At 34.3% G+C, this 22,387-nt stretch overlaps 1 protein-coding gene across 5 annotated transcripts in view; it reads left to right on the top strand.

Annotated features, from left to right (window-relative positions):
- The first annotated feature begins 853 nt into the window (after nt 1-853).
- LOC126820261 (transmembrane protein 87A) overlaps nt 854-22,387 on the top strand; it is a 444,177-nt gene continuing 422,643 nt past the window's right edge. For all 5 annotated transcript variants that reach the window (XM_056100811.1, XM_056100809.1, XM_056100810.1 and 2 more), the window contains exon 1: nt 854-992. In XM_056100811.1, the coding sequence (XP_055956786.1) occupies nt 879-992 (114 nt within the window). In that variant the 5' untranslated portion in view covers nt 854-878. The remainder of the gene's footprint in view (nt 993-22,387) is intronic.

Below are 22,387 nucleotides of genomic sequence, written 5' to 3'. Positions count from 1 at the left end.
ACTGCAAATGAATTCTCCTGGTACATGCGCATTAGGAAAGCTAGGCGACACGACGCGAATTGAACACCATAGATTACAACATGTAGCCTATTCCTCTATTAAAGTTACAATTGCATATTTTCTAAGAAAGTCAAAACATAATTATTTCTATGTGTTTTGCTCAATAGGTTGTCAACTCACTAGGCTATTATACGATCATAGGTGTCATTCTCACACTTAAAACTCATTTACACCGGAAATAATAACACAATTACCCCCCTTGTTTTCTATTTTCCGCCTTGGAGTAGTTATCTTTAAACGTTTGAATTTGAAGATGGAAATGATATTTTTGCCAATTTCTCAACTGGCAATATAGGATTAATAAGATTATTCTTTAACAAGGTACGTAGGACTGTTTATAGATACCATCTATTTTAAGGCTTTATTTTAATCAATTTTAAAAATATAACTTAAAAATATGAAATTGCAACTTTAATGCCTCCACGTCGTTGTTTTTATTCCGAAGCGACAAGATACTAGGCTGTCATCAGTTTTACACAGACTAAAAACAAGTTGTTTATATTAGTACGGCCATCGTTTTCAGTCGATGACCTCAGTCGTTGACCCTTAACCCTATATGACGACCTTACTAGCAAAGAGAGGTCAACAGGTTGTTTAGGGGATTGCTATTGAAGGAAAATCTCAATAAAGTTTTGATTTCAACTGTCAGATTTGAACTTGGGGGAAAATAAACAAAATAGACAAAAAACGATGTAATCATATTTGAGTTAGTGCGTTTTTTATTTCAGTCAAACAAACTATTCCCAAATTTTAGCCCAACCATCGACCGAGTTTATTGACTGGAAATCCTAGTGGTACTTAGGGGTAATTGAAAAAAAATGGAGTCGATGTGGGTTTTTGTTTTGGTTTGGTCCACAACATTGATGAATGTTGTAGTAAGCCGACCTGAACAAGGTGTTTGGAAACAAGATTATAAATTAGGAAAGAATGAGGTCGGTATTTACATCATGAAAAACACAACAAAGCAAATGTCGAATGTCGTAGATCTAGTAAAGTAGCCTAGAACGTATGTTATTTTATGTGCCAGTTAATAATAGCGTGTACCAAGATGTTTGGCTTAATATTTGATTTTAAGCGGAAAAGTAGGTATCGAATTACGTTTGACCGTACCTTTACTTTTGTTGGCGGGTGGTGTAACTTGGCGGGAGATGTTCGGGAGAATGTTGGGCCTGTGGAATATGACAATTGGACCCGTATCAAGTGAGTGGAACGATTTTTTCTAGAATTTTAAAAAGTTCAAATATTTCCATTTCTTTACGTAAGAATATTCCAACATAATTTTACGATTTTATGACACTTTAGAGAATATTCTATTCATAAAAAATTCAAAACCGAATTGTCATGGACGTAATCATGCGTTAAATTGAGAATTAAGTAAAAATTCAGCAAACAACGGACATGGCAATAAACCGGAAGTTGAATATCCATCATGGAAGCCTATGGCGAGCGAGCGCTGTAGGCTAGCTATTTGTTTTCATTCCGTAAAAATGTGCTTATTCTGTCTTTTTTTTTACATAGATCGGTTACAACATGACTTAGAAAATAAAACTACCCATGTTTATAATATATTAATGGTAAAATTTTAGCCGATATTATTCGATCTGTAGAAAATGGACCGAAACCGACCCGAAGAAACGGCATAAATAAAACAGTATGAACGCACGTTTTTAAAAGCAGAATTTGTATTAACAAAGAATAACTCACATAGACACTAAAGTGAAATGTTAGGCTAATTTATTATTACTGATATATGACATAATGTCATGCGATATTGCGAGTAGGCTGTCTTTTTTAAATTATAAAAATAATATGCTTGTCACTAGTAGTATCAGATTAGGTGGGTATGAAAACTAATCCTTTGCACTAGTTTGTTTAGTTTATTTCATTTTATTTATTTTTTCTATGCCACTGTTTACGATAGACTCTGAAGCAGAGGCCTCATGCGTTCAGTGACCAGACTATCTGTCATATCAAAAATTATTACCTCAACTAGTTGATAAAAAAAAGAAACAGCTAGCAAAAAACAATTGTTGTTTGAAACTTTCCAAATATTATAATATAATTTTTTTATATATCTAAAAAATATCTATTTATTTATTTATTATTATATAATACCATGTATTGTTATCATTTTATATAAATAACCAATATCTATTTATTTTATGTATTTATTTATTTTTTATTTATTAAGAATTAAATTGGATTTAACTGAATATTTCGTAGGATGAAATCATAAAAGCCTTGTTGTAATTTTACTATTTTATATCTATTTTCAGGTACTGGTATAACAAATCCGTTGCATTAAAAACAAATTTTACATTCTTACAATTTCATGTTTCATAAATGTACATTTTTTCTTACTTTTTTTTTCAATTAAAAAAAAATTGTTAACTTTAAATAAATCATATTAAAAGTATTATGTGTTTAGGTTCAGTTTCCAAGGAGTAGGGTCAACTGCCCAACCTAATGGATTTTCTCTGCGGAATCCCCACTGCTAAAGACCCTTACTGACAAGGAAATTATTGAATTAAAACAGTGGTATTTGTTAGTCCCAAAATGACCTAGTCTGAGTCAAGTGCAGTTAAAACCCTCTGCATCCTTCTTTCTATTTCTCCATATATTTTCTTTTCCCCTGCTTGAAATGCATATTTTAGGATTTGTGTGATGGGAGCAAATGTTTAAATAGCAAACAATCGTCAAATTTAAGCCTAACCCTGTTCATTGGTAACCACTTTTCCTGAAAAAAGGGTTCTTATTTGTTATCTGAATGATTGTGAATTTAATAAGGAGCAACGAAACTTATTCTACCAAGTTTCATGTAAATTCATTGAAAAATAAATTTTTTACATTGCACTGAAGTCAAATTACCACTTTTTGGACCAAATTTTGATTTCGGACCGAAAAAACAAAATCAATAAAAATTAAATATTAAAAAAAGTATGAGTCCGATTCTAAAAATTGAAACGGTTTTGAAATTCTAATGTTTGGGCAATTATTTCTGCCATGCTTCAAAGCAATTGCTTAAAAAATAAAATTTGGTTGGTACATGCTATTAATAATAATAATAATAACTAGAACTGCGACGCAGTAATGACGGGTTTCACCGGTGCCCCGTTACTCTTGAACATATGTCACTTCCGTTACCGATGAAACCGTTAAACAGGTTTCCATATAAGCATTCACATATCAAATAAAATGTACTCAGAATCAACCAAATCCAGCAATATCAATTCATTGTATACATTTGTTACGTGTAAGTGATCCTGACAAAATTACATTACTTCCGGTGATAATGAAAATGTTAAATTAGTTCCATGAAATCATAAATGGCATCAGGCATCACATGGTGAAAATTTTATGAAAATCAAATAATAATTGACACTTTTATAGACCAAAAACCTTGAAAATTGACTTGTAGAATATTGTCTATTTCTCTGCAATCGTAAAAGTTAGGAACCATTTTGTGGTATCTGTATGATCGTATTGGTTCATTTTATTTGTTGATTGCAATCAAATGTCATAGATTTAAAAACATTACAAATCAGAGTCATTTGAATAAAATATGTTTTGAAGGCTATAAATGCAGTTTTTGCCCATATGACGCCATTTCCGATGACACTGAAAATGTAAAATTGGATCCGCCCAGTCAAAAATGGCATTAGGCACCATATGGTGAAAAAATAAAGAAAATCGGATCATAAGTAACTCTTTTACAGGCAAATTAACATGAAAAGTGACTCATGCAAAATTGCCTATTTCTCGGTAACTGGTAATATTACAAACTAATTTTGATATAAATTGTCATCGTGTGGATTAATGCTACAGGTTCGTGAAAGTTGTCAAGAAATATTTTAAAATCTGAATGCTTTGTAAATAGCTCATTTTTACACCTTTTTTCAGCTTTAAATCAAAATGATGCAAACGCAAAACCGAAATAAAAAAAATAAAACAAAGCAAGACATATTTTACGTCTTTAGTATGAGCATTCATCTTGATCTATTAAATTTGTAAACATTAATATTTGCTTTTTAAAAGACCTTTCGACACGTCAAAATTGAAGTTTTCGGCAAAATTACGTCACTTCCGGTGCCGACAGAAACTTTTATATGTAGAAGTAAGTTGAGAATATGCACCAGGTGGGCTTTTCTTTTATACAAATCAGGCAATAAATAATTTACCCAGAACCCATACACTGAAATTAAAATGCGAAAAATCTTAAAAAGTGATCCTGACAAAATTGGTTATTTCTCGGCAAGGGAAGATGTTAGAAACAATTTTGTGATATCAATATGATCGTATTGATTGATACTATTTGTCCATAGCAATCAAATATCATAATTTTACACCAATAATGAATATCGCTTACTTCAAACAATTACTTGTTTTAGAGGCTAAAAATACACTTTTTGCCAAAGTGACAGTACTTCCGGTGATAATGAAAATACTAAATTGCTTGTATGAAATCGTAAATAGCATTAGGTATCACACAGTGAAATCTTTATGAAAATCGAATAATAATTGACACTTTTATGGACCAAAAACCTTGAAAACTAACATGCGGAAAATCGCTTATTTCTCCGCAACGGAACAAGATAGAAATCATTTTGTGATATCTATATGATTGTATGGGTTCATTCTATTAGTTGATTGGAATTAAATATCATAATTTTGAAAACATTACAAATCAGACTCATTTGAATTAAATATCTGTTTTGAAGGCTATAATTACATTTTTTGCCCAAATTGAAAATGTTAAATTGGTTTGAACTAGTCAAAATTGACATTACGCATCAAATGGTGTTATTTTTATGAAAATCCAATAATAATTGGCTCTTTTACAGGCAAAATAGCGTAAAAAGTGACTCATGCAAAATTGACCATTTCTCGGCAAATACTCATATTACAAACTAATTTTGACATAGATTCTCTTCGTATGGAATAATGCTACAAGTTTATGAAAGTTGTGAAGAAATATTTTGAAATATGAAAAGCCTGAATGGGTTGTAAATACCTCATTTTTACACCTTTTTTCACCTTTAAATCGAAATGGGGCAAATACAAAAAAAAAATTAAAAAAAGCGAGTCCGACATTTTGTGCACCTTTTGTAGGGGCATTTATCTTGATCTATCAGATTTGAAAAAATTAACATTTGCTAGTGAAAAGACGTTCCGACTCGACAAAATTGGAGTTTTTAGAAAAGTTGCGTCACATCCGGTGCCGATAGAAAACTTGACCGGTAATAAAAATATTGAGAATTTGCACCATGGAGCATATGAACTTTGTTTTATAAAAATCGGGCAATAAATAATCAACCGATAAACTGAATTAGCCAATAGCGGCCAAGAAAAATTATCGAGACAAAAAATGTTTACATTTTTGCTCAAATCAGACGACCCTTTAACCCTGGGTAAAATGCCATAAAAAAATTATTCATTAATAAAAAAGTTTTTTGTCAAAATTTAAATGTTCAAAATTTGGCGCCTAATATCTCCAAAGATTCGTCGAAAATCAAAAATCTAAACTACCGTAGCTATGTGCCCTGTCTCAGGCTATGTCAAAATGTATCCAATCTTAAAATCCGACGATTATTGTTAATATTACTGCAATATTTCAAAAAACGACAACTTTGGCGTTTCGGACATTTCGCATAGTCGCAGAACGTTCGAAATAGCTTTAATCTCTAAGTCACACCCACTTTCCCAGTAAAACCGAAGACATCAAAATGATCCGACAAGTAGTTTCTGAGATATGCTCAAGTGGAAAAAAAAAAAATAATAATAATAAGAATAATCTTAACAAAAACAATAGTGTTTCACACAAGCTACGCAGTGTGAAACCCTAACTAGAACTGTGATGCAGTAATGACGGGTTTCACCGGTGCCACGTTACCCTAAACATATGTCACTTCCGGTACCAATGAAACCATTAAACAGGTTTCCACATAAGCATTGCACACATCAAATAAAATGGACGTCGAATCAACCAAATCCAGCAATATCAATTCATTTTATACATTTGTTACATGTAAGTGTACAGTACTTCCGGTGATAATGAAAATGTTCAATTAGTTTTATGAAATCAGAAATGGCATAAGGCATCACATGGTGAAAATTTTATGTAATAATTGCCACTTTTATAGACCAAAAACCTTGAAAAGTGACTTGTAGAAAATCGTCTATTTCTCTTCAACCGTACAAGTTAGAAACCATTTTCTGGTATCTGTATGATCGTATGGGTTCAATCTATTTGCTGATTGGAATCAAATATCAAAATTTTTAAAAACATTACAAATCAGACTCATTTGAATAAAATATCTGTTTTGAAGGCTAAAAATACAGTTTTTGCCAAAATGACGTAACTTTCGGTGATAATGAAAATCGTAAATTAGTTGTATGAAATCGTAAATGGCATTAGGTATCACACAGTGAAAATTTCATGAAAATCGAATAATAATTGACACTTTTATGGACAAAAAACCTTGAAAAGTGACCTGTTGAAAATTGCCTATTTCTCCACAACTGAACAAGATAGAAACCATTTTGTGATATCTATATGATCGTATGGGTTCATTCTTTTAGAATCAAATATCAAAATCTTAAATAAACAACAAATACGACTCATTTGAATAAATTATTTGTTTCAAAGGTTATAAGTACAGTTTTTGTCCAAATTTCGTCATTTCCGGTGACATTGAAAATGTTAAATAGAGTTGAACTAATCACAATTGACAGTAGGCATCAAATATTTTCACTTTTATGAAAATCCAAAAATAATTGACTCTTTTACAGGCACAATAGCGTAAAGAGTGACTCATGCAAAATTGACCATTTCTCGGCAACTGCGCATATTACAAATTAATTTTCACATACATTCTCTCCGTAAAGATTATTGCTACGAGTTTATGAAAGTTACGTAGAAATATTTTAATATATGCAAAAGCTGGATGGGTTGTAAATAGCTTAATTTTACACCTTTTTTCACCTTTTAATCAAAATAGCCCGAAAACGGAATCGAAATTAAAAAAACTGGTCCCAACATTTTGTGCGCCTTTAAATGGCGCGCCCTTTCAGTTATACCAGATTTGAAAAAAATAATATTTGCTTTAGAAAAGTGGTACCTAACTGTCAAAATTGTAGTTTTTGGTAAAATTACGCCACTTCCGGTGCCGACAGATAACTCTATCGGTAACAAAAAAAATGGTAATTGAGACAACGGAGCATATGCACTTTGTTTTATACAAATCGAACAATAAATAATTAATCTAGGACTGAAAAACTGAATTAGTCAATGGCGGCCAAGGGAAATTACTGAGACAAAAAAAATTCAGATTTTTGCTCCAGTCAGATGACTCGTTAATTTTGCGTAAAACACGACTAAAAAATATTCATAAATAAAAAAGTTTTTTGTAAAACTTTAAATTTTCGAAATTTGGCGCCTAATATTGGCGAAGATTTTCCGAAAATCAAAAATCAAAAGTAGCGTAGCTATGTGCCCTGTCTCCGGCTATGCCAAAATGTATCGAAAGTTAAAATCCAATGATTATTGTTAAAATTACTGCAATATTTCTAAAAACGATAGCTTCGGTGATTTCGGACATTTCGCATTGTCGCAGAACATTCAAAATAGCTTTATCCTCTAAGTCACACCCACTTTTCCAGTAAAGCCGAAGAAATCGTAACGATCCGACAAGCAGTTGCTGAGATCTAATCAAAAATAAATTGGAATAATAATAATAACTAGACCTGCAAGCAGCACTGAACCGGCTTTCAGGAATCAGACAGGAAGTGTGTCATACAATAGCCCATTTATCGAGCCACCAAACGATACTTTAGATGTTTTGATCTGGTCACACCCGACGGTGAAATCCCGATTGTTGCAAGAGCACCGATTTTTTTTTTTAAATATCGAATATTTTTTTTACTACTTCCTGTTTACGGATCATTATCGGGATAGCTTTAACAAGTGGTATGGGAACCTAATCAAAAATAAATTGGAATAATAATAATAAACTAGACCTGCAAGCAGCACTGAACCGGCTTTCAGGAATCAGACAGAAAGTGTGTCATACAATAGCCCATTCATCGAGCTACTAAACGATACTTTAGGTGTTTTAATCCGGTCACACCCGACCGTGAAATCACGATTTTTGCAAGAGCACCGATTTTAACTGGGTTTTTTTTTAATATCAAATATATTTATATGACTACGGTTTCACCGGTGTCACGTTACCCTAAACATATGTCACTTCCGGTACCAATGAAACCATTAAACAGGTTTCCACATAAGCATTGCACACATCAAATAAAATGGACGCCGAATCAACCAAATCCAGCAATATCAATTCATTTTATACATTTGTTACATGTAAGTGTACAGTACTTCCGGTGATAATGAAAATGTTCAATTAGTTTTATGAAATCAGAAATGGCATAAGGCATCACATGGTGAAAATTTTATGTAAATCGAATAATAATTGCCACTTTTATAGACCAAAAACCTTGAAAAGTGACTTGTATAAAACCGTCTATTTCTCTGCAACGGTACAAGTTAGAAACCATTTTCTGGTATCTGTATGACCGTATGGGTTTAATCTATTTGTTGATTGGAATCAAATATCATAATTTTAAAAACATTACAAATTAGACTCATTTGAATAAAATATCTGTTTTGAAGGCTAAAAATACAGTTTTTGCCAAAATGACGTTAATTCCGGTGATAATGAAAATCTTAAATTACTTGTATGATATTGTAAATGGCATTAGGTATCACACATTGAATATTTTATGAAAATCGAATAATAATTGACACTTTTAAAATATAAAAACGCTGGATGGGTTGTAATTAGCTTAATTTTACACCTTTTTTCACCTTTTAATCGAAATAGCCCGAAAACGGAATCAAAATTAAAAAAACTGGCCCCAACATTTTGTGTGCCTTTAAAGGGCGCACATTTCAGTTATACCAGATTTGAAAAAAACAATATTTGCTTTCGAAAAGTGGTACCTAATTGTCAAAATTGTAGTTTTCGGTAAAATTACGCCACTTCCGGTGCCGACAGATAACTCTATCGGTAACAAAAAAATTGGCAGTGTGAAACCCTAACAATAGCGATTCACACAAGCTACGCAGTGTGAAACCCTAATAATAAGAATAATCTTAACAAAAACAATAGTGTTTCACACAAGCTACACAGTGTGAAACCCTAGTAAATTTATTTTCAAAGGGTTGAAAAATAAGGCCAGGAGGCCTGTCTTACATTTTGCCCTTTATAACAGAAGTTAAAGAAGTTACAAATGAAATTTGAAAACAGAAGAGCAATATTTACAAAAGAATATTAACAAAATCACAATTGAAAATATCAATTACAATCACAATATAATAAAATTGTCTCACACGAATCATATATTCATCATCTAATACTATGCTTATGGTACATATAAATAGAACAAATTAATTAATGGAAATGACCATAATATATTTCTTCCGACCGCTCCCAATGTATAGAAGTACTACTACAAAGAAGACTATACTAGGTCTCTACGTAGTTAAAAATTTAAATAATCGCCTTCGAAATGAATAATATGATTAAAGGAGCTAAGTCGCTAATATTTGGGACCTAGAAATTGACACAATAATGTAATATGAATGTATATAAATTGATTTACATTCAATTGTTTCTGTTTTAACTGTAATTTCTAATCAGTGAGGTTCGGCGAAATACGCCAGTATTGAATTTCAATCTCTAGCGTCTGGTTATTCCAGTCTACGCCGATAGTATTTATTGGACATGCTCTCCAGAAAAGAATATAGCGTCACCGTTTGACATGACTTGTGGAATATGCCTAGCCTCGTTTTCGAGTCCCTTATTACAAATAGCGTTGAAACGCATTATGGTACACGATTCGTGTACCAATTGTAAAATGTTTATTTTGTCTTAAATATTGGATATCAGAAGGCCATCTTTTCCCGGTAAGATCACAACATCAATGTTGATTCAAACCAACAAATAAATCGTGTTTTCAATGTCGAAGATTTTGGATGATATTGAGTTAGAGACTTAGCTACTTTAACAATATTTTAAACAGTCAGGTAATGAATTCCATAAATGGCCACCAGTAAATCTAATACTGTTTTTAACAACAGATAGATTAGGCCGTAGAATGACAATTTTGTTATTGATATTAGAGTATGGAGTATCGTAGTAGCAGAGGATGTTGGTTAAATATGAAGGGCATTGTTGATTAATAATTTTGTAAATAAATGCATATTTGTTCACTAAGTGACGCTGTTTAATATTTAAGAGTTTGATTTGGGCAAGGCCTGGAGCCAAATCTTTTGTATGTTCTATACCTAGAATCAATTTAAAGGCTTTGTTTTGTTGACGAGTTAGTGTACTCAAAGCAGTAGAGTCACCCCGATCCCAAACTGGTGAACAATAATCGAGATAGGTTTGTATATATGCTTTGTAGAATAGAGACCGATATTGAAGTGGTAGTAGCTGCTTGATTTTGCGAAGTTGGAAAATCTTTTGATTCACAATTTTAATTACATAATCTACATGGTCGGTCCACTGTAAATGGTGGTCTAAAATAATTCCCAAAAGTTTGAACCTAGGAACAATTTCGATGACTGAGTCATTGATTTTAATACTAAGTTCAGACTATAAATGTTTACGCTTCTGTCTAGTTGTAATTAACATGGATTTTGTTTTGACCTCATTAACTATCATGCTATTATGTCTACACCACAAGCCAAGTCGTCCACAACGTTGGTTAAGTCATCCACAAGGCATTGGTTATGTCGTCCACAACTAATACTTGACTCGTACACAAAATGGTTAAGTCGTCCACAACTAATACTGGACTCGTACACAGGTCTCGAATTCTAGTCTTTTTAGAGCACTGCCACTTTAAAATTAGCCTCAGGTTGTTGGCCAAGTTTAGGGGCACCAATGCCAATGATAGGGGCATCAAGGCCAAAAAAGTTTTCAGCAGCAGGGCACTGAGACAAAAATGTGTTTTTTATAACTGCAAGGCTTGCCACGAAGAAAATGATGGCGAGTAATTAAGCACTCACTCAAAATTAACCTTGCGCGAGTAATGGGAAGTGGTTAAATTTACTCAAGCAAATTAGCTTTACGTGAGCAGTAAGCTGCATACTAATGAAGACCAAAAAAATCGCATGTGGAATAAAATAGTTGTTAAATCAATAAATGAGTAACAAAGAATGAGTGAAGAAGCAGAATTCTTAATCCATTCGAATAACAAGACACTAAGACGGATTCCGACACACTGGGCTTCCTGTCTAACGTTGTAGTTCATGATAATAACACTAATTTCATATATATTAATTTTTATACGCCCACATTGAAATGTGGACGTATATTGTCGTCGGCCCCGTCCGTCCGTCGTCCACAATTTCTTGTGAACGCTCTTAACGCCAAAAATTATCATCCAATTGTTTTAAAATTGATATATGTTGTTAACATTAGTGAGATGAAGAAGCCTATTTAATTTCAATAATTTCCGTTTATTACGTCTAGAGTTATGGCCCTTGTTTCACTTTGTTGAACCTTGTGAACGCTCTAATGCCAAAAATTAACATAAGATCTTTGTGAAATTTATATGCAATATTTAAGTTAGTGAAACGAAGAAGCCTATTGAATTTCAACAATTTCTGTTTATTATGTCTAGAGTTATGGCCCTTGTTTCACTTTATTGAACCTTGTGAACGCTCCAACTCCAAAAGTTATCATCCGATCTTTCTGAAATTTACATGCATTATTTAAATTAGTGAAACGAAGAAGCCTATTGAATTTCAGCAATTTCCGTTTATTAAGTCTAGAGTTATGGCCCTTGTTTCACTTTATTGAACCTTGTGAACGCGCTGACGCCAAAACTTATCATCCGATCTTTCTGAAATTTATATGCATTATTAAGATTACTGAAACGAAGAAGTCTATTGAATTTCGGCAATTTCCGTTTATTACATCTAGAGTTATGGCCCTTGTTTCACTTTATTGATCCTTGTGAACGCTCTCACATCAAAAGGTATCATCCGATCTGTCTGAAATTTATATGCATTATTTAGATTGCTGAAATGAAGAAGCCTATTGAATTTCAGCAATTCCCGTTTATTACGTCTAGAGTTATGGCCCTTGTTTCATGTTATTGAACATTGTGAACACTCTAACTCCAAAAGTTATCATCCGATCTTTCTGAAATTTACATGCATTATTTAAATTGGTGAAACAAAGAAGCCTATTGAATTTCAGCAATTTCCGTTTATTAAATCTAGAGTTATGGCCCTTGTTTCACCTTATTGAACCTTGTGAACGCTCTAAGGCAAAAATTTATCACCTGATCTTTGTGAAATTTATATGCATGATTTAAATTAGTGAAACGAAAAAGCCTATTGAATTTCAGCAATTTACAATAATTACTTCTATAGTTATTGCCCATGTTTCACTTTATTAAACCTTGTTAATGCTCGATTGATGATAGTTATCATCCGATATGTATGAAATTTATATGCATCATTTAAATTTGTGAAACAGGTCTATTGAATTTCAGCAATTTCCGTCAATAATTTCTAGAGTTATGGCGATTGTGAACATTCGAATGACAAAAGTCATCATGTGATCTGTATGAAATTTATATGAATTATTTAAATTAGTAAAACGAAAAAGCCTGTCAAATTTGAACAATTTCTGTAGATTACTTCCAGAGTTGAGACCCTTGTTTCAGTTTGTAGAACCTTGTAAACCCTCAAGCGACAACCCTTGACAACCGCTCGGATGATTTAGCTGCTGTGGGCGTATGTTTTGTTGCCTGGCAACCTATCTTTGTGCTAAGCCACCAATTTCCATAAACGACTATTTAGCGTTGACCAGATGGAGTGGCCTTTACATGTGAATATCGTCGTGACCTTGACCCTGTCTTCAAATTTCCTATTGAGCTTGGGGTTTATGCGTGGGAGAACGCTAGATAGGAGACGGTCCTGCGCATTTTATGACGTCAAATGTGGATTGTGGGTTAGGATATGGGTAAGAGTAAGGGCTAGGACCTGTAGATCGGAGACGTTCCTATGCATTTTATGACGTCATATGTGGATTGTGGGTAAGCCAACAAACAAAATGGCGTCAAAATTGGATAAACTTTCTCTAGTTAGAAGCTAAACCACGGTAAAATAAAAAGTTATTGACCGATTCAGCTGAAATTTGGTGTGAGGTCATAACTAGCCCCCATTAACACCCCCTGGTAGAGGTACGTTACTGAAATAGTACCGGCTAATAATAATATATGTGATTACCACAAAAAATAACGACAGTAAAATGCACTGTCTTCATGTATTCTATGGATAAAGCGAAATGTTCGTAATAATAGTAGGTTATCAGTCAATGGGAATTAGGATTTTTTATCATAACGAATATTCATAACGACGAATGCTATTTAAAACTAAATCTAGCATCGCTTGGTTTATTGACCGAATTCCAACTGATGCATGTTACGTGTCATAGGGATTCGACATTGGAGATTCTGTCGGAAAAAAATATATTATTAATGAGTGTTTCTCGGTGTATTCAGTGTTCTATTAGCGCGAATCCTGAGATGTAAAGTAAAGATTTTGAGGGCACGGTGGCCAATTGAAAGGGCACCCCCAGCAATGGCCGCTGTTAATTTCAAGGCCTGCCTACACAATTTAAATGTATAGAATAAAGTTTTACTCGTTGTTAATTACCGATAATGACCAAGATTAATTCACTGCTGTATATTTGTATTGTTTGTTAAGGCCAGACATTTTTAATTTCATGGTTTACAGATTTTTTGGCAGCACTTTAGGTTGGGTAGGTCAAAATAAAAATAAATTTAAACATTAGATTTTTTTTTCAGCACAGGGTTATCGTATTGGTTGGGTAGGTCGGTTAAAAAACCCAAAAAAACACACAATATTAGAAGTTTACTTTTTAACAGTTTTATTGTTAACAAAACAAAATAAGAGTGTGACAATATATTATGTATCAACCACTATAAGGTGTCACAAACTATCCAGTTTAATCGACTTAACAAGTAATTTAAATCTTTAATATTAGAGGCATTAAGTGTTGACGTTGACAGATTATAAAAATAGTTTCTACTGTAGCCACAACAATTAATGAAAGATTTTAATGTCCTGAGTCTCTGTGAAAAACAGAGTTTTTCGAGAAGCTTTAGAAATTCAAAAACATAAGCCAAAATTAAATAGAGACTCGGGACATTATCTTCCAAATCTTTGGGTGGATTTACTAGACAATCAGTGAACACTAATAACTTTAATCAGTGAAGGGTTTTCTTTCTTTTTAAGTGTTAATTGTTATTAATTAAGTGTAGATTGTGGTTTCTAATCATAGTAGGGTTTCCAATCATTGTTTATTTAGTTATTCTATATATTGTACCATATTTTGTTATTAATCATTTAGCTTGACAACGATACCTGTATGTGTATCGAAACGTAGCTTGTTAATAAATTCAGAAGTAGTATATCCATATAAGTGTGTATAGTGTCCGATGAATTTATTTTCACAAATGATCTTTGATTAATTCCTGTTTCTTGCCCCACGTGGAGGCACAGATATCCCGCCATTTTGAATGACAGTTCTCGTTCATGTCTTACTGCACAGCACGCGATGTTTGCTAGTAAATACGGTATACATTGAAGCCAATGTAGGGTTCATCAAAATGAAAATTGATAAACCGTTATAAAAAAATATATGACAACAAACAAAGATGTTTTTTTTATTTTTGAAACAGATATGCCCTAATTTCGTGTATGGGTCGGAAATAAAATAAAATTAAATTCTCAAGTTACATATTTATTTTTTTATCGGAAGGTTCACACTTCAGTCGGCGGGTCCGTAAAACGAAAAATCAAAAAAGTGTCGCCTAATTGGCGTTATGATTTTAGATTTTAGGTCAGTTCACCGATGTTTCTGTAGTAATGCATATTCGTATTGTTTAATTGCCGTTGTCATTTTAGATCAGTACACCAATATTTTTGTAATAAAGTATACTCGTATTGTTTGTTAATTAGCCTTATGATTTATATACGCCCACATTTTCATGTGATCGTATATGGTCATCACCCCTGTCCGTCCGTCCACAATTTGTTTGTGTACACTCTACAGGTCACAATTTTTATCCAATTTTGCCAAAACTTGAAATATAGGTCTATCTCCCAAAAATCTGACCTTATCTTCATGGATTATGGCCCCTGATTGTACAAAAATCACGTTTTTAGCTTGTTTACACTCTAGAGGTCACAATTTAGATCAGATTTTGATGAAACTTGAAATGCATGTTTATAGCCCAATGATGTTGGTTCCTTTCGATATTCGCGCATATAGGATCGTAACTTCCTGAATTATGACCCTAATGATAGTGGAGTTCGAATTTTGTGAAAATCGGACCAAAACTTCGGAGAAAATGGCCGCCCCTCGTACACAAATAGTGTAAACATCTGGTATATCAAGGTTGTGGACTCGTAGAGGCCACAATTTTGATCCGATTTTGATGAAACTTGAAATACATGTTTGTAACCCAAAGATCTTGGTTCCTTTTGATATTCGCGCATATAGGATCGTAACTTCCTGAGTTATGACCCTTGATTGTATGAAAAGTCACGTTTTGAGCTTGTGGTCCCTATAGAGGTCACAATTTTTATCCGATTTAAAAAAAAAGTGTGAATATATCACAGTTATACACTAATGATGGTTGAGTTTGAATTTCGTGAAAATCAGAAAAAACTGACAGACATAATAGCCGCCTTTTGTACGCAAATAGTAGTCCGATTAGGTTTGTTACATAATCCCCATCCGTCGGCTTTTCGGATAGAAATCGTGGAATAAGCTTTATTTTGTAGGTTTTGATGTTAAATGACAAAAAAACAATGTTGACATTTTTTCTGAGTAGGTCTTCATAGTATGTGAGGGTATTATCTGAGGGCAGCCATTTTGCGATAATATTGCAACTTATTTTTTTATTTTCACCTTATTTATAATGTTATCGACATATCAACTGTGATTTAGCAATGTATCAATATTGGCAGGGGTCGTGACTATATTTTAGATATTTTTCCATCACTTCATGAAGATATTTCAAAGATGGCGACCATTTTTGGCGGGAAAATCGGATGATGTGCTGATTTTGATTAAGTAGTAGTGTTTGGTGTCAATATATATGTTTTCAGGGGCATAGATTCCATTTCAACCAGTTACAACTGTGTAAAATGATCTCAAGTTTACTTATTTGTATATTTCCAAGATGACGGCCATTTTTGGCGGGGAAAATGGGACGATGCACTGATATTGATTAAGTAGTCGTCTATGGTATCAGGATATATGTTTTCGGGGTGCAGATTCCATTTCTGCCATATACAACCGTGTAAAATCATCACAAATTTAGAATAATTCCAATATGGCTGCCATTTGTGGCGGCAAAATGGGACGATGTGCTGATTTTGATTAAGTAGTCGGGTTTTGTGCAATATATGTTTTCGGCGGCAGTTCGATTTCTGCGTGAAATGATGGTACGTTCATCCATTCAGCATATTTCTAAGATGGTCGCCTTTTGTGGCAGGACATTTTTTAAACACAATACTGAAATGGTTTCTGAATCCATTTCTGCTATGTACATGTATAAGCTTGTAGCATGTTCCTGAAAGCCAGTACCAGGAAAATAGAACATTTATTTGGTTGATCGCATTTTAGTAGTTGGACTCCAATCTGATTTTAAAACTTGGTGGCTTCATCGAGACTTTCAGTTTATGTTGTCTGTCAGTTATAGATACAAAATTAACGATGGTTAAAGATGTGAAACTATTGAAAAGATAATTAATAAATTAAAAAGTAGAACAGAAATGTATGTTATAAAGCGGTATACAAAGAAATAAAAAACAAGGACTGCAAATGAAATAGTAATACTTGCTATAAGAAATCTTTGTGGCATAGATTATATTATCAACTGGTCCTGAGCTGCGTGTGGAAGGAGTCGTTCTGAGGAATGCTGTCACGTTTGAAAAACAAACTACATGTATATCACGGCGTGCAAGTCATTTATGCCATCTCTGCCATAACCATTGAAAGAACTGGTGGCCGTGATGTCAAAGTGGCCGGCCACGTTGTTCTGTAAGTGGTAACATACTTTACGTTTCCAACTCAACAGCATTCCACTGCTCGTTCCACATTCAGCTTGGAAGTCAGTTGATAACTTGATATATGCCACGAGGGCTTCTTAGCGTGTATTTCACTTACAGCCATGTCCCCACCATCATTAACCACTTTGCCGCCAGGCTGAAACGAAGCTCTTGGCCGAATGCTTGCTACGCTGTTACGGCCTTTATGTCTATATAGGGAAGACACCGAGCTTCACCCATCAACTCCAGTCTAGCACCCAAAGAGGAAACATCAAGAAAACTATAAAATGTTCTTCATTACTTGACTTTAGATGGTTATCTGCTTTGAAAGTGAATGAGGACGGGGTGAGCATGGCGCAGTCTCTGTAGGCGTGTCAAGAGAACTTCTTACCCCCTGTAGGCGCATCACTGGAGTGTGGTGAGAACGTATCCCGGTCTGACGGGTAACTGCAGGATCACAGTGGAACAGTTTGCGCGTAGCCAGAGCTTCACTGGAGCGCGCTGGGCGTAGTAAAGCTTAGTGTGGTTGTGGCATGAGCATGATGGGCGCGTGTCAATTTCTTGCCACGCTTATTGGCGCAAGCCCCACGCTGCCGTTAGGCTCTTTTTGCCTTCATGCCAGGAGACCGAGTGAATAGGAAAATCGAGTTCAGCTCAGTGGTCATCTCGGATAAGGAATTTTCATCGTTGGATAATATACCAAATGGGTACAACACGGTACCGCCTTTCAGGAATGTGCTACAAGCTAATAACCTACGTAGCAGAATTGGACTCGGAAACCTGTAAATAACAACGAAAAGTAAAAAAATGATAATGTGTTTAGAAAACGTTCCGCCATCTTGGAAATATGCGAAACTGGTGAACATACGTCATTTTACGCAGTTGTATATGGCAGAAATCAAATCTGTGTCCCGAAAACATATATTTTGACACCAACGACAACTATTTAATCGAAATCAGAATATCGGCCGATTTTCCCGCCACAAGTGGCAGCAATATTGTAAATATGATAAATATGTGAACATATGCACCTTTTACAAGGTTGTAAATGTCAGAAATGGATTCTGCACCCCTGAAAACATATATACCGGGTATTGACACCAAACACTACTAATCAAAATCTGCACATCGTCCCATTTTCCCGTCAAAAATGGCTGCCATCTTGTAAATATGCTAATTATGTGAACATGTGATCATTTTACAAGGTTGTAAATGTCAGGAATGGAATCTGTGACCCCAAAAACATATATATATATTGACACCAAACACTACTACTTAATCAAAATCAGCACATGGTCCGATTTTCACGCCAAAAATGGTCCCCATCTTGGAAATAACTTAATGAAGTGATGGAAAAAAAATCTGAAATATAGTCATGACCCCTGTCAATATTAAAACATTGCCAAATCACAGTTGATATGTCGATAACATTATAAATTAGGTGAAAATAAAAAAATAAGTTGCAATATTATCGCAAAATGGCTGCCCTCAGATAATACCCTCACATACTATGTAGACCTACTAAGAAAAAATGTTGACATTGGTTTTTTGTCATTAAACATCAAAATCTACAAAATAAAGCTTGTTCTACGATTTCTACCCGAAAAGCCGACGGATTTATATTAGGGGTCGAACTATAGTGTAAAAATATGGTATATCATTATCAAGGTTGTGGGCCCTCTAGAGGTCACAGTTTTTATCCGATTTGGATGAAGCTTTAAATATATGTTTTTATCATAAAGATCTTGGTTCCTTTTGATAATCACACATATCCGAACGTAACTTCCTGGATTATGGCCCCTGATTGGTCGAAAAAATATATTTTTAGCTTGTGGGATCTCTAGAGGTCACAATTTTTAAAAAAATGTTTAGATATATCACCATTCCACCATAATGAAGGTTGAATTGGAATTTCGGGAAAATCGAAATAAAACTGACTAACAAAATGGCCGTTCTTTGTACGCAAATTGTGTACATGTACAATTATGGACCCTCTAGAGGTCACAATTTTTATCCAATTTTGATAAAACTTAAAACAGATCTTTATATTCCAAAAATTCTCAGTCCCTTTTGATATTTGCGCATTTCAGACCATAACTTCTTGGATTATGACCCCTGATTGTTCAAAAAATCGTTTTTGTTTTTAGCTGGTTCTCTATCCATCTCTTGCAAAATGTGGGCGTATCCTGCCTGGCAGCCGCTGGTTTAAAATCATAAAGCCAATTAAAATGTTTAGACAACTGTCACCACTTTCTGTCAGCAACTTATACAGTGTAATTATCTTGCTATGGTTGAATTAATTATGGGTTACCTTAACACTGATACATGTATATAGTTAATATTATAACTTTATTTTCTATGTCTATAATCTTATTTGTATTCTTTTAATATTTTAATCTATGTCCAAATTGTTCTGTTTATGTTAATTGTTAATGTAGGTAGTAGCTAGGGGTTACATCTTCAAATATACTCTTCAAAAAAGAAGGGGATATTCAGAAACAATACAAAACTGCGGAAATGCACTGCTGTTTTTATTAGAGGTAACCAGTGTATGTTAATAACAGGCCAATTTCCTACACGTGAAAATAAACAGTTCATATGGGTAGCTTATCTGACGACCCCATTTCACTCGCAAAGAGATACAGTGTCAAAAGTAAAAATGGACGTTTTTGATTTTTGTCTTAATAATAATGACTAAAGCTCCACCAATCCTCAGACATTCAGCAATTCGTCGTGGCATGCTCCTAATCCACCGTCCAATCACGATTTGGGGCAATCTGACCCACTCCTCTTGCAGTGCCACGGCCAATGCTTGCCGTGTTGTTGGTTGATTTTGATGTCGACGAACACGTCTCCCGATCATGTCCCAGACATGCTCTATAGGGGAAAGGTCGGGACTCATGGCTGGCCAAGGCATATGGACAATATGGTGACGCTGGAGGTAGTCATTCACTACACGAGCACGGTGGGCACGGGCATTATCATCTTGAAAGATGAAACATCGACCTGCACGTTGAGCAAAGGGCAGAACTATCGGTGCCAGCCAGTCATGGTGAGTCCTCGCCACACCGTAACAGACCAACGCCCGAATCTCATGCTCATTTACCCGCCTCCAAATGCGAGCACGCCTATTGGTGAAATCCAGAGTAAATCTGGACTCATCTGAGAATATTACACGCGCCCATCGACGATTACCCCAATTTCTACGCTGCCTACACCATTGACACCTGTTTGCCAAGTGCTGGCAAGTTAATGGAGGCACAACACACGTTTTTCGCACATGTAAATGGGCTGCATGTAGCCGATTTCTAATCGTTTGGGGTGTAACTCGAATTTCTGTAACTTGGTACAAGTTTACAGAAAGCTGATTGGCCGTTTGTCCTCGATTTCGCAGGACCTGTGTACAAATGTATGGATCCTGGGCTTGTGTAGTGGCTCTAGGACGACCTGAATGAGGTCTATCATCAACATTGTGTGTTTGTTAGTACCGGTTCCACAGTCTACTGATCACTGACTGTGACACATTAAGCATGTTGCAATGTTGCAGTCCTTCACGTTTACAAAATGATACGGGAGCCATAAAAAACTCTTGCCAATTTCAAAAATGAGAAAAAAGCTCCCGTAAAAAAACTCTTCTAAATTATTTTGCAAGAGTAATTCTACATTTTCTTGAATTAGGGGAGCCAAATTGTATTTATGCTTTTAGTCTTGTTTGATATTCTCTTTATACAATGTACAGGTACATCTATGTCATTTATACTTTAATTATGGGAGATAATGTCAGTAAAATTGAAGAAAAGACTGATTACTTTTTATTTTATTAACTTTATTCTTCAATCAGCATTCACACTGTCCATAATTATTAACATTCATAAAAATAAAAATTATAATTAGGCTGCTTTTTGGCAGATAAAAGAAAATTGTGTGGCTTAACATTTACTGGGAAACAAAATACAAAAATCTCACTCTGTCCTTCATTTTGCGTTCTCTCTCTCTATCAAATATTCAGTCAGCCAGCACATTCATACCTGTACATGTATATATGTGTTTTACACTCATTCAAACGAAACTCATCCACAAATTTCAACCATTAGACAACATTGACCATTGAGTTTGAATTATATAAAATTAGCATTGTTCATTGTCATTGAGTATTTTTACACAGTTTATGACTACTACTGGCAACGAAGCAAATTGTCAACGATTGTATCAATCTGAATATCATCATCGTCCATCATACTATCATCTTCATCACTGTCACCATCACTATCACTAATTATAATATCAGGTTTTCCGAATTCGTTACACTTACCAACTTGACTAGCACTTGTAGCAGTAGCACTAACATCTCTCGTTCTATCTTTTTCAAGAATGCCTTTTCGTCTCTTGTCCTCAACAAAAGAAATTAAAGCATTTCCGATGATGGATTCTCTTTCAGATTCTTTCCACATTAAATTATTAATTTTTATACGCCCACATTGAAATGTGGACGTATATTGCCGTCGCCCCCCGTCCGTCCGTCCGTCCGTTCTTGTGAACCCTCTAGCGCCAAAAGTTATCATCCAATTGTTTTGAAATTGATATATGTTGTTTACATTAGTGAGATGAAGAATCCTATTTAATTTCAATAATTTCCGTTTATTACGTCTAGAGTTATGGCCCTTGTTTCACTTTGTTGAACCTTGTGAACGCTCTAATGCCAAAAGTAAACATACGATCTTTGTTGAAATTTATATGCAATATTAAAGTTAGTGAAACGAAGAAGCCTATTGAATTTCAACAATTTCTGTTTATTACGTCTAGAGTTATGGCCCTTGTTTCACTTTAATGAACCTTGTGAACGCTCTAACTCCAAAAGTTATCATCCGATCTTTCTGAAATTTACATGCATTATTTAAATTAGTGAAACGAAGAATCCTGTTGAATTTCAGCAATTTCTGTTTATTACGTCTAGAGTTAGTGAGACGAAGAATCCTTTTAAATTTCAGCAATTTCGGTTTATTACATTTATAGTTATGGCCCTTGTTTCACTTTATTGAACCTTGTGAACGCTCTAACTCCAAAAGTTATCATCCGATCTTTCTGAAATTTACATGCATTATTTAAATTAGTGAAACGAAGAAGCCTATTGAATTTCAGCAATTTCTGTTTATTAGG

The sequence above is a fragment of the Patella vulgata genome, chromosome 5 (genome assembly GCF_932274485.2).
Source record: "Patella vulgata chromosome 5, xgPatVulg1.2, whole genome shotgun sequence".
NCBI classification, from domain to species: domain Eukaryota; kingdom Metazoa; phylum Mollusca; class Gastropoda; family Patellidae; genus Patella; species Patella vulgata.
This window is presented reverse-complemented; position numbering and strand designations above follow the sequence as displayed.